At 36.1% G+C, this 12,512-nt stretch overlaps 1 protein-coding gene across 9 annotated transcripts; it reads left to right on the top strand.

Annotated features, from left to right (window-relative positions):
• The first annotated feature begins 5,342 nt into the window (after positions 1-5,342).
• LOC141698312 (putative alpha-amylase 2) lies at positions 5,343-10,435 on the top strand. 9 transcript variants are annotated; one of them, XM_074502993.1, is made up of 11 exons: positions 5,343-5,571; positions 5,800-5,906; positions 5,996-6,177; positions 6,576-6,657; positions 7,141-7,211; positions 7,725-7,810; positions 7,924-8,663; positions 8,796-8,922; positions 9,035-9,261; positions 9,484-9,557; positions 9,972-10,357. In XM_074502993.1, exons 7-10 carry the CDS (start codon positions 8,577-8,579, stop codon positions 9,529-9,531), a joined length of 489 nt encoding a protein of 162 aa, XP_074359094.1. In that variant the 5' UTR covers positions 5,343-5,571; positions 5,800-5,906; positions 5,996-6,177; positions 6,576-6,657; positions 7,141-7,211; positions 7,725-7,810; positions 7,924-8,576; the 3' UTR covers positions 9,532-9,557; positions 9,972-10,357. The 9 variants fall into 9 exon arrangements, 8 of the variants coding, with proteins under 8 accessions (XP_074359094.1, XP_074359091.1, XP_074359090.1 ...); XM_074502990.1 differs by having other exon boundaries at positions 5,343-5,567; positions 5,756-5,906; XR_012565063.1 differs by lacking the exons at positions 5,343-5,571; positions 5,800-5,906 and having other exon boundaries at positions 5,913-6,177; positions 7,924-7,995; positions 8,106-8,129; positions 8,626-8,663; positions 9,972-10,428.
• The last annotated feature ends 2,077 nt before the right edge of the window (positions 10,436-12,512 follow it).

Consider the following 12,512-nt stretch of genomic DNA (forward strand, 5'->3'; position numbering starts at 1 on the left):
AAAGGGGGATCGCTGCATTTTCATATAGATTGCATTCATGCATGTTTTTATTTGTTTTTGAGTCTGTGACGCTTGAGGACAAGCATCGATTTAAGTTTGGGGGTGTGATAAGTGGCATTTTATACCACTTAGAACGTCTTAAAATGGCTTAAATTGGTGTCTTAAAATCAAGTATTTTGTGTATTTGATGTGCTTTTCTAGTGTTTATGCATTTCAGGGTATTAGTTGCATTTCGGGGGAGGAATCATCAAGAATAAGCCTTGGCATGTGTTCACCATTGCGAGAGGAAAGAAACGGGCAGATTACGACGAAGAAACGGAGCAAAATCAGATTTTTTCCAGTAGAGGTCTGAGCGCCCGCTCAGCATTGCTGAGCGGCCACGCAGCAAGCTGAGCGCCCGCTCAGCTATGCTGAGCGGCCGCGCAGGGTCGGGGAAAAAATATATTATTTCAGGACTTCTACTTCTGTTTGGTTTCCACTTCTATGTAATCTGAGTTTTATGGGACTATTATATAAGTAGATTTGAGACGTTTTCACAAGTGTGGATTGAAGAAGATTGTGTTTTTACGCAAGGAGCGAAGGAGATAAGGAAGAAGACCGATTTAGCACACCGCAACGAAGAGGAAGCATATTTTCTTGTAATTCTTGTTTCGTTGTAACGTTGGATGCTAGTTTTCTTACTTTGAACTTATTTACTCTTGTGACGTACTCTATTTTAATATAATTAGTTTAGTTATTATTTTCTTGTGTTTGTTTATCATGATTTCATATGAACCCATGATGACGATAAGTGCTATTATGGGCTAATCATGATCATGGGGTTGCAACGAATTTATTATGGAATTCTTTAGTTAATTTTTTAATACTTTAGTGTGTGATGATTGTATGATATCTAGTATTGGTTGTGCGTATTCGTCTTATGTGCGTCGCGAACATATAAGATAGGGTGTTAATCTCTTGTGAAGCGACGGTGGATCTTGAGATTTAGAACTTGCCATGCTAGCATAGGTTCATGTATGTTGTGCATGATTAGTGGGTAACTCTAACAGTTTTATTTGCCCTATGTAATCAAAAGGAATAACTTGTGCTTAAATCGTTGTGTTATCAATTTCTGTAGACATATAGGAACTCAACATAATTGATGATTATTCAACTTCTATCTTAATTGTGGATGCTTGGTAGAATGGTATTAGTACAATGAAAGTTGGCTTTTATCAGTTTCGTGTTATTCGATTAATATCATCACTGTCACATGCTAAAGATAATAATAATGGCTATTGAAGGAAGTAATAATGAAGTTGTGATCTCATGAGTGTTTTATTATTGATAATTTGAAGTGTTAAGTAAGTGATTAATTAAGTAGTTAATTATAGTTAATATTTAATCAACAATCTTAAGTGTTAGTGTCTTAACATTGAGAAGTAATCATACATTGGTGAGTGAGTTTAATTAGACAATAATTTAGTCTGAGTCTCTGTGGGAACGAACTAGAAAGTATTCTATATTACTTGCGAACGCGTATACTTGCGTGAATATTAGTGCGTGATTTCGCCCTAACACTCACCCCCTAGTTAGTCGGTACATCCAAAATGAAGGAACAAGCTACACTCTAATTCTGGAAATATGAACCCTTGGGATATTTTTTTCATAAATCTGATGCTTACACCGACGAATTGAGTAGTCAGTTAGACACTCACTTCCCATTCATTTTTGAGTTTTTCTCGAATTATACATCTGCTATATTTTAATTTTGTCCAGCTATTTGCTCTTGCTGTAGTGGAACATAATGGGTCCATTTATGCTCTTGATGGATATGATGAAAAGGCTACTTAAACTAAGTTAAAAGTCACCTTTAAAATTGTACCTCTGGTAATTTCACAACTTGAGCATGCTTTCATGCTGCTGCACAATGAATGAATCAGTTCATAACTGTATCTTCCTTTTATCATATCTGGCTATCAGCTAATATCATATCATACTTTCTTTTCTTAATATCATGTGTTAGAGGGAGAATTTGGTATAACAATATTTTGGAGGTTTGCTGAAATCATGGAGCAAAATATGATTATTTTTCTATGAATGCGAAGAACACATAATGGATTTTGATGGATATTGTAGCTGATCTTGTTTGTTGATTCAATACATTCCAGAGAGAAAATGTTTTTCTCTCTTATTTCAGACTATTGATCCTCCGTAAATAAAATGCCTATGTACCCTTTTATAGGGGTTCAATCCACAAGTAGTTCTTAGAGGACACGTTATCTAGATGGATTAGGGTTTGGTCCGGTCCATCAAGGTCCGGGTTCATTGACAGTTGGGAAGTTTATAGAAAAGCCCACAATAATCCATGGCCCAAGCCTAACTAGGTTATAATAGGCTGTCATGGCATTAGGCTAAGATATTTCGTTGGTGAGGCACGAGAACACGTAGAGGCCTCACATGCGACCCCTTGGAGTCTGGTCATGTGATGTGGTTCCAGAATATGTAAGTAGTGCTGAATTCAATAAGGTCCTTTCAAGCGTAATATGGTCCCGTAAAATTTTAGGATATGCCCCAATAGGGTCACACCGTCATACTGTTGTAAATTATATATCCTGTGTAGTTGACATATGAGTAAAGACTCCCACTTATCTGTTCAAGTCTCTTTAAAATATGAGGCGAGGACTCCCCTCATATTGATATGAGGGAAAGACTACCCTACTGTTGATGTGGAGGCAGTCTTATCCACCTAGGAATATAATGGTAAGACTCTTCTTATTGATATATCCCCAAGTGTCAGCTAGTGAAGTTTTGGTCAACATAGCGATATGTGGTCTTTGGTCAATAGACCGGTACGAGAGATCAACTTTATTTTGGATCCAATTATTTTAGCCCAATAATAATAATATTCTTATTATGGGTCAGTTTAGAGCCCATATCAATATTTGAGTACAATAACTACCCCCAATTTTTTGGCGCAGGCGACTGTAGCAGAGAACTAAATATTTGTGTCTTCAAATTTTTTTCAATATTATTCTAGACTCATCCAAAAACAATTTACACTATTTTATGGTCTTCGCTAGCTTCCAAGCATATTTATTTTATAACAAAGAGATGTTCCTATTGTTGAGTCCTCGCAGAATCCGGTTCACGACTTTAATTTTTTCAATTCAGGTGTCAAATTTATTATTTTTTGATGCGATCCATCCTCATCTCACATTTCCTGTCTTGCGTAGTTTAAAATAACACCTCTAGCTTTCCTTTTTTTGGTATGTGTTTTGTCTTTGTTATTGACGAGCTGTAGTGTAGTCCACCTCGCACAAGTATTTTTTTTCTTTAATTGTCCTCGCAAACAGCCAGCTCAGCAAACCCGCGAGGACTCCTTATAATTTTTTTATTATCTTAGCGAGGAATCTTCTTTTCCATTTAGGTTTAATAAAATCATGGTTCCCGCATCTTGAACTTTGTTGGGCATTTTTCCAAACCAAGTACGCGTGCTTGTCAAATTTTGATATTCGATCAGACCCGCACACACTTATTTATTTTTAACATCCAATGAGCCATTTCTACAAGTTCACCTCACCTCGTGCGCTCTACTCATAGTGTTATTATTTAACACAAACCGACTATATGTACGTAAACATTCTTACCCTCGTATACAACACATAAGGTCTAAAATTATTGTAGGTGTAGAGAGGCTGATGCAGGACAACTCCCACTCTATTGACATAAACCGCAATCCTCACCTCCTAGATGAAAACTTTACTAGAGATAGTCACTCATATGCCTGAAGATTAAAAAAGATGACTCCTTCAAGGTCTAACTCCTCTTGAATTCTTTTATCTGTGACGTGACCCATAACTAAAGAAAAAGCTTCAATATAGCTCCACTCTAAAAAGAGTGCTCATTCTTCTCAGGTCACCCCACCACTACCTAATGAGGCACATGCGAAGGCACTCCCAGATGCAAGCTCCTACTCACTAAGGGGCTCTATCCATGTCTGAGACCAAACGAAAGGAGCCCTTCCTCACACTGAAATAACAAAAGAGAAATTTGAGAAGGAGGAAACAGATGAGGGAGAATTCCTTAGCACAAAGGAGCTAGAGGATGTCACCGTGCAATTATGATTACATTCATGTGCTTTCTGATGGTGAAGCTTATGTTCCTCCTAGACAATCGATGCTTGAAGGGACTATGTATCCCAAGGGAAAGAATAAGATGCAAGGGCTCACACTTTGTCGTAGAGATCTCTCAACCAGCCTCAAACCACACATTCGAGCAAAGGTTGTTGAACGATATCAAGTTGAAGGCCATATTATTCTTTCTGAAAAGCATATGCGATGTTACCGCTTCAATCATAAGGAGAATGGGGGCAGGCCACCCCGCATGGTTTTGACCACCTCACTCCTTGAACTGGGGGGTTCGTCGCCTCTTCTCCCCTTCATTCGAGAGGTGTGCCAATATTTTAAGGATGCACCCATCCAGATTAGTCCGAATGGGTATAGAATTATGATTGCACTCTACATCATGTATAACATTGAACGATACGCGAAACTGACGGCTATGTAACTCCGCTACTTTGTCACTATAAAGCAATCTGGTGATAAGGACCATGACTATGTTTACTTCTCTGTCTGGACCGAATTCTATAAAAATAATTTAACCATCAGAAGTCCAAGTAATTCTGGAGACTGGAAAAAGCCATACTTCTATATTTATGACATTCCTCATATGCAGACCCATTTTAACATTAGTCTTGGTAAGTTTCTCCCAACTTAGTACCCTTTCGTATATCCATTACCTTGCACTTTGTCACTAATAAATTTTATATTTTCCCACTTTGTCACAGATCAACCATTATGCCCGATACTCAAAGGCAAAGATAAGGAGAATGGAGACAACATGGTTAAACTTCCTGACGAGAAGAGAAACCTTTGACTCATACTTAAAAGTAATAATTTAACGTGGTGTGAGTTTCTAAGACAAGAGGTGAAGACCTTAAAAAAGAGTGTTGTCAACCCTCGTTGGAGCCAAAATAATACATGTTTCATTAACAAATAGAATGTTAGGCTATATAGACCTCATATCATATGCATTCACTACTAAAAATAGTGCCTACGACATCACCCCTTTAACATTGGTTAAAAATGTCACCGACGCTTCAAAACCGATGTTAAATGTGTTTTAAGATATCGGTATCTTAACCAACCAATATTTAGAATCGTTTTAAAAAAAATAAAAAGGGCCCGCTTCTCTCTTTCCCCGTTAATGCACCAAAAAATTCCCCATTTAATCAAAAATATATTCACAGTTTTTCCCCCTTAACCAAAACCGTTCCCCTTCCCTCTCATTCTCTCTCCTCTCTCTCTCATTCTCTTTCTCTCTTCTCTCTCGGTGTCTCTTCTCTCTTCTCTCAGTCTCTCTTCTCTCTCATCTCTCACTGCCTCTCTTCTCAATCATTTTCTCTAAACCTAATTATACCCGTATCTGTACAAACCATTAATTAAACTCGATTAATTCCTAAATCGAGCTCGATTGGTGCTAAATAATCTTGAAAGAATTGGGTCTACTCGATTTGTGTGAGAAAAGTAAGTTTATTTCGAATTTATTGTTAAATTTTAAATTTTTATTTTAATAGAGGTTTGTTTACAGGTCTTTGAAACTTTGTTAGTTTTGAAAGAAGTTGGATTTGCTTGATTAGATAAGATTAAATTCTAATCAACTCTATTAAAAGTTGGTGTATGTATTGTTAATCTTGAAAAAAATGGGTCTACAGATCTATATAAGCTGTACTGGTGGCCTTATTATTGTTACCGCTAGTATTGTAATGTTCACTGCGGAATGGAGGCCCGAATTGTATCACTGCGGAATGGAGGCCCGAATTGTAATGTTCACTGTGGAATGGAGACCCGAATTGAAATTGAACCGTATTGTCTTATTTTTCCTCCCTTATTTCCCCATTTTTGAACTGGGCAGGACATCGGATGAGCTTGATAGAATCTGAAATGTTCTGTAGGTGACATCCAAACAAGATCAGAAGCAATATTGGCAGCATAGGGATGAACCTTACAGATTTGTTACAGCCAAGGAATTTTCTGAAGCTTACCTATCATTCCATTGGGGGCGTAGAATGGGAGATGATCTTGGAACTCCATTTGACAAAAGCAAAAGTCACCGAGCTACTTTGACAACCAACAAGTATGGGGTTAAAAAAATGGAGCTCGGGCATATTTTTCACATTTTTTGATCTTTTTTATTTTATGTTACAATTCTCTTAATTTAATGATTATTATTATAAGGAATGTATTACACATTTTCATTTAGAGGGTGATTTCAAGTCTTGTGAGGCTTGAATTTTAGTCAGCAACTTGTAAATCGATTCACATGTTTGTTGATGCAAAAAGTCGACTTCATTATACCTTATGTTTCTGCTATAAAAAGGATGTTACTTCACATTACTCAAAGGGATTGGTTCTGTGCCTTGCCGTAGTGATTTCTGCTTATTTTTTTGTTCAAAAACTTCCTAGTTGCATGCTGAGTTATCTCCTTGTAATTTTTGCTAATTTTTTTATTTTTCTGTAATTCCGTTACTTCAGATCTGGCAATTGGCGCAAGAGATCAGTGAATTAACTACCGCAAATCCTATAACTATCAATACTGGAAGTTCAAGCTCTAGCGGTATGAAAAATGAATCATTTCAAGCACTCGTTGTCCATGAACATTAACAACAAACAATCCGGTGCTCCTAGGTTACCTTATCTAATGTTCTTCTTGGGATCATTGTAACTTGATATTCTTATTAACTGATAGGTGATGAAGTTTAGTTTAAGTAACCTAGGTTTAAATTTGGAAAGTAGGCATGTAGCTGATTAAACTTCTAAGTTTCTCCTATTTCTACTTCTGTACATCTGTTTGTCATCACTTCTGCACATAATTCTCTTAATCATATCTTATTAAAGATAGACCTCCACTAATTGTGGACTATTCTCCGTGGTGATTTAATGTCGGAAGATTATCAGCTGTATATAAGTTTAAGCTACACTCTGTCAATTGATTCACCAAATTGATAGAGTCTATTAATGGACATGGATGATTTCTTAGCTTTTAAATGTACTTATAGCAATTTGCACTTGTGTTTGAACTTCTCAATTCTTCTCACAGGAAGCTATTCTTCATATTTAATGCCAGTGGCTTCCCTTGGAGCAATGGGATATTGTTACATGTGGTGGAAGGTAATATTTTTTTCCTAATCAATTAACAGCTGGTCTACTTTTGAATATTATGATTTTATAAATTCTTATATGATTCCATATGATTCTGCAATCACTGGCTTATGTTGCTCGTCACAATGAGCATTAATATAACAAGCAAATTATTTAGAGTAAGCTATAATGAATTAAGTACCTGGGAGTGCACCTCTGGGCAGGCTCAGGTCCACAACTAAATCAGATATGGTTTCTTTAACTATTGCAGCTGCAGCTACAACTACAATCCTAAATCATTAACTTTGGTCTATTATACCTTATAGATATTGAGAATATTTTAGAAAAATTCTATAAATTTTAATTAAATCTGTCACAAACTGTATTAAAAAACCAACCTGTATTTCTCTTGTTCATGACTATAAATTGGAATTGCGGTTCAGTGTTCCTACAATTGGAAGCCAAAATTAATAGTAGGACTTGTGCGTGCCAAAAGGAACAAAATCAAATTAATAAATGCATCCTCTAATTTTCCCATGTCAGCCCCATATATTGAAAACATCAAAATGAAGTGGACACAACACTGCGATAGTTGAAACTTATATCTTTCCCTCGCCCCCTTCTTCCAGGTACCACTTCATTTCCTATCTTCTATACTATGTTTACTCACCTGTTTGCTATTCCAATTTTTTCGCAATGCCTTATGCTAAATTCATCTCCTCTGCTATTGTTGATCGTGCAGTTTTTCTTGAATTCATTTTTACACATTTACGGTTAACTGATCATCGTCAAGTGACTCGTTGTGGGTTATGTTGTATGTCAATTCTACACATTTTTTTACTAGTTCCTATTTTGTCCAAATTTCAAGTGTTTTTACTTCATTACTCACTTCTTGCTGTATTCTTTCATTTTATTGCATTGCAGGAGTTTGATGAAAGCCTTCAACAGGTTGATCCTGATACAGTCACATTACAATTTACTTCTTGTTCTATTGTCATTTTGCCTCTATACTAACCATATATGCTCTTGTTTTGTGCTTTTACCTTTCTTCTAAAAGGCGGCTTATGAGTCCAATTCATCGTAACCATACACTAACACTTAGCAGCGCTAGGTTACGTTAATTTGCAGCTATATGTTACAACTGTATATGCATATATGTCTGAGTCCAAGTACTTCTAATAGTGTTTCTTTAGGTAAAAGTAATATCTAATTAAATAATGTAATAAAAAAATTAATGTACCAAACTTTATGAGGGAGAACTAGTATATTATTTGATGAACTAGTCCTAAACAATAATTGAAGTATTGTTCAAATGGTTCACGTTTTCACGACCAATAGCTTGAACTTCATTTTGATTGGAATGTTTATCAGCATCCTCTGGCTTCGGAAGTGTATATGTTAGTTAATTACACAGCTGAAGTGTGTTTTGCATTTGTGTTTGTAGTGGCAATTATACGGAATGGAAAAGAAATTTTATTGCAGGTAACCTAACAATGTGTTTTTTTTAGATAGAATTGCTATGGTTCTGTGATTTTGTTTTGCTTTTCTTAGTACATTTGGAAAAGACATAGAAGTTGTTTGTCTATGCATAGCTAAAAAAGAGTTGTTTGACAGGCTTTCAACTGGGAGTCTCACAAACATGACTGGTGGAGAAATTTAGATTCTAAAGTTTCTGATATTGCAAAGTCCGGGTTTACGTCAGCCTGGTTACCACCACCAAGCAATTTTTTTGCACCTGAAGGTACAAATATATGAACATAGTCGTTTTACATATTGTTAAATTGTTTTTTAGTTACTTCTACGAGGATTCTTATAACGGTTTACATTTATTTCAAAAATCTGTTTGACTGCAGGTTACCTTCCACAAAATCTTTATTCTCCTGATTCCTCATATGGTTCTGAGAGCATGTTAAAAGATTTACTTCATAAGATGAGGCAACATAAAGTTCGGACAATGGCTGACATAGTCATCAATCATCGTATTAGAACTACCCAGGGACATGGTGGAAGGTATAGTCGCTACGATGGAATTTCATTATCATGGGATGAACACGCAGTTACATCTTGTACTGGTGGATTGGTAAGCAATTTTTTTTAATTGTGTACCTCTTATCCACTTGCAATTAATTGTGACTGATTTGATGTTGAGTAATGAGTGCTAATCATTTACTAAAAAATTTAGTTTAGTCTTGTCTAGTTTATTTGATACGGACCTGCATATAGAAGTTATTTGATACTGATCTTTAAATTATTAGAAATGATTCAACATATTGAATAGACCTGTCCTATAACTTGCCTTCAGGGGGAAACACGTCATGAAGCTCTACACCAGCAAACATATATGGTTTAGTATTCAAATTTATCGATACTATAATGGTATGTAAATTTCATGTCTTAAGCTCCAGGATTTTTTTGTAATTATGCAGGAGTGCTTAAATTTTTTGTACATGATTAGCTTAGCACGATTCAATTACAAGCTGAATTTAATACAATGGCTATTTGAGATGCTTGATTATGCATAAAATTGAACATCTTAGTAGAATATTTGGATCTATATCCAAAATGGACATACAAAGAGCACATTTGCAAAGCCTGAATTATATTTGGCTCTATATGCATATAATTTAGACGCATCTGTTAAGTTAATTGTGTTGTATAGTTATTACATGATTTCCCAATATCACAAAGAACTTTTGAATATTATCAGTTTGAATAGTATAAAGAGTGTAGTGTCCATAGTTCTTACCCTGCACTCATAAATTTCTCCTTTTTTGTGTTCATTCTCTATAGTACAAATTCAGCAGCGAGCTGAAAGAGATGCTGCTCGTCTAGAACAAAGCAGGATTGTTCTTGCTCTACGGCTAGGGAACACAAAGGCAAGAACTATGAAGTCATTGACGAAGCTAGAGGTTTTGTGGGAGTTGTACATAATGCTACCAACTTTGCTTCAGCTGATACTATTTACGGTTCAGCAGCATATCCATCCGGAGCATATCCATCCGGGGAGAATTGCTTGGGGAATGCGGCTTTAGTGAGCTAGATAGGTTAGAAATGTGATTGTAAGTAGGTAATTTTTGATGTTAATATAGATGTAGATATAGAAATATGTTGGTTGAATGCTGATATATAAGTTTTTTGGTATATGTTTGTTCTCGTTTAAGATTGTTTGTTAATTGATATAGCTTTTAATTAGTAACCAACTGATGTCAAAAATAAGCAAAACACAACAATTTTGACAGGAAAAATGATGTAAATAGGGACTTTCACATCGCTAACCTAAGTGAAACCGATGTCATATGCCATATTTAACATCGCTAACCTAATTAAAATCGATGTGATATGCCATATTTAACATCGATTCTATGTAGCAACTGATGTACTATACAAAGTAAGACATCATTTCTTTTAAGAATCTGATGTCTATCAGTTTAATGTTCTTCCTTGTTAGATGTTTATAGTTGCTTCTTAACCTCCTAATTACCATTTTTCACAATCTAGTTTTAACATGTTATTAAAAAAAGGACTAATTATACATCAGTTTGCTAAGAAAATCGATGTTTATGTACATATTTAACAATGGCTAAAAACCGATGTTAAATACCCCTACCTTTCTCTGCACATGCGAAGACATCGGTTTGAAAAAAAAAAGACATCGGTTTATAATCGATGTCTAAGGGCATTTTTCTAGTAGTGATTTCATGGTAGCCCACGTTGATCTGCCGCATCCCATATCACTTGCATTGAACTATAATGCATTCACATGCTTACTTTATTGATTTTTTCTTGTACTAATGTAATTTTTTGTTTATTGTACATGCATGGCTTCCAAGAAACCTCCCACGATCCTTTTCATTAGGAAGAACAAGGTGGAAGGTGCCTCTAATAACCCTTCTCGTGACCAGGAAAAATCTTCCTCCCTTGTGGGTATAACTGCCCAGGATTCTCCTAAGCAGATAACATATAATGAGCATCTTTGACATCCATCTGCTCCACGCTTCTAGTAGAAATAAGCCTACTTAGATCATTATTACTCATGAAGAACCACCACTAAAGTGGACCAAAGAAAACACAAGCTCTTTATTAAATCCTTCTCCTGGACAGGTTAGCTAGACCTTTGGAAAATTGGTGCATGCCCATATTGCAAAAGCTGATATGTATGCTTGGTCCCAGCAGTCCATGGAGGAGTCCAACGCTTCCATGACTAGAGCTATAACAGAGTTTTTCTATCATCAGACCACTCTTCACAAGGAGATTCAGCCCTTAGTTTTTTCGAATCAAAAGATGAGCAAACAGTTAGCGACCCTCGAATTTGTACTTACGGAGACTCGGACCAATGCCGAGGGCTCGGAGGATACTTGGAAGAAAAAGCTTGAGGATGCGACTAAGAAACTTAATAAAAATCTTCAAGATGAGAAGTCAGCCAAAAAGAAGCTCGAGTTGGATCATATTGCTGAGAAAGAGAAGATAGACTCCCAGATAAAGGACTTTGCAGATCGTATTGCTAAGCTGGAAAGGGAAGCTAAAGATTCTGTTGATGCCCTCCCAATTACCATTGATGAGGCTGAGAACATGGGACCTGTTAACTTTATAAATATCTTCTTAGAAAAGATTGATGAGTTTGATTGATACCGGTTTGATGAAAAAATTGAGAAACTTGCTGATGACCTTAGAAAGGAGATTAGGAAAGGAGCAACTAAAGAGGCTCCTTGATTTCTTATTTATTCCTCTCAAACTTTATTTTCTAGAGTCATTAGAGGTACGGACACTCCATTTATTTGCCTCGTAATTGTAGACTTAATTTTTTTGACTTACCTGGATGTTTTTTGGAATCTTTATTGGCATGCTTTATTTATGAATCTTCATATAGTTTTCACAATAAAACTGTAAAATATTATATTATCACTTTGTTGTTTATATGATGAGATGATAATTGTGGCGATGTGATTGTTGTCCACCAGCCTTTTCCACCAGCCTTGGGCAACTCCCCAATAAGATCTATCCCCCACATAGCAAAGGGTCAAGAACTCATAAAAGTAGTGAGATGAGTATAGTGAGATGAGTAGCCGGAACATTGAAGAAGTTGGCATACCTTTGACAATTCTCACATGCTCTAGAAAATTCAAAAAATTCTTTTTTAGAGTAGGCCAGTAATAACCCTGCTTGAGGACCTTTTGGACTAGAAAACTACCCCCGAGTGATCGTCACATATGCCTTCGTGTACCTCCCTTAGGATGTAACTACATTCTTCTCCATCTACACACTTCAGCAGTGATGTGTCGAAACCCCTTTTGTAAAGAACCTCATTATAGATGACATAACGGGTTATCTGAT

This window comes from Apium graveolens, chromosome 11 (assembly GCF_009905375.1).
Source record: "Apium graveolens cultivar Ventura chromosome 11, ASM990537v1, whole genome shotgun sequence".
NCBI lineage: Eukaryota > Viridiplantae > Streptophyta > Magnoliopsida > Apiales > Apiaceae > Apium > Apium graveolens.

Coding starts and splice junctions, on each gene's coding strand:
- LOC141698312 (XM_074502993.1), top strand. CDS start 8,577: ATGTTAGTTAATTACACAGCTGAAGTGTGTTTTGCATTTGTGTTTGTA. Junction 8,923..9,034: donor CAATTTTTTTGCACCTGAAG/GTACAAATATAT, acceptor GTTTGACTGCAG/GTTACCTTCCACAAAATCTT. Junction 9,262..9,483: donor CATCTTGTACTGGTGGATTG/GTAAGCAATTTT, acceptor ACTTGCCTTCAG/GGGGAAACACGTCATGAAGC.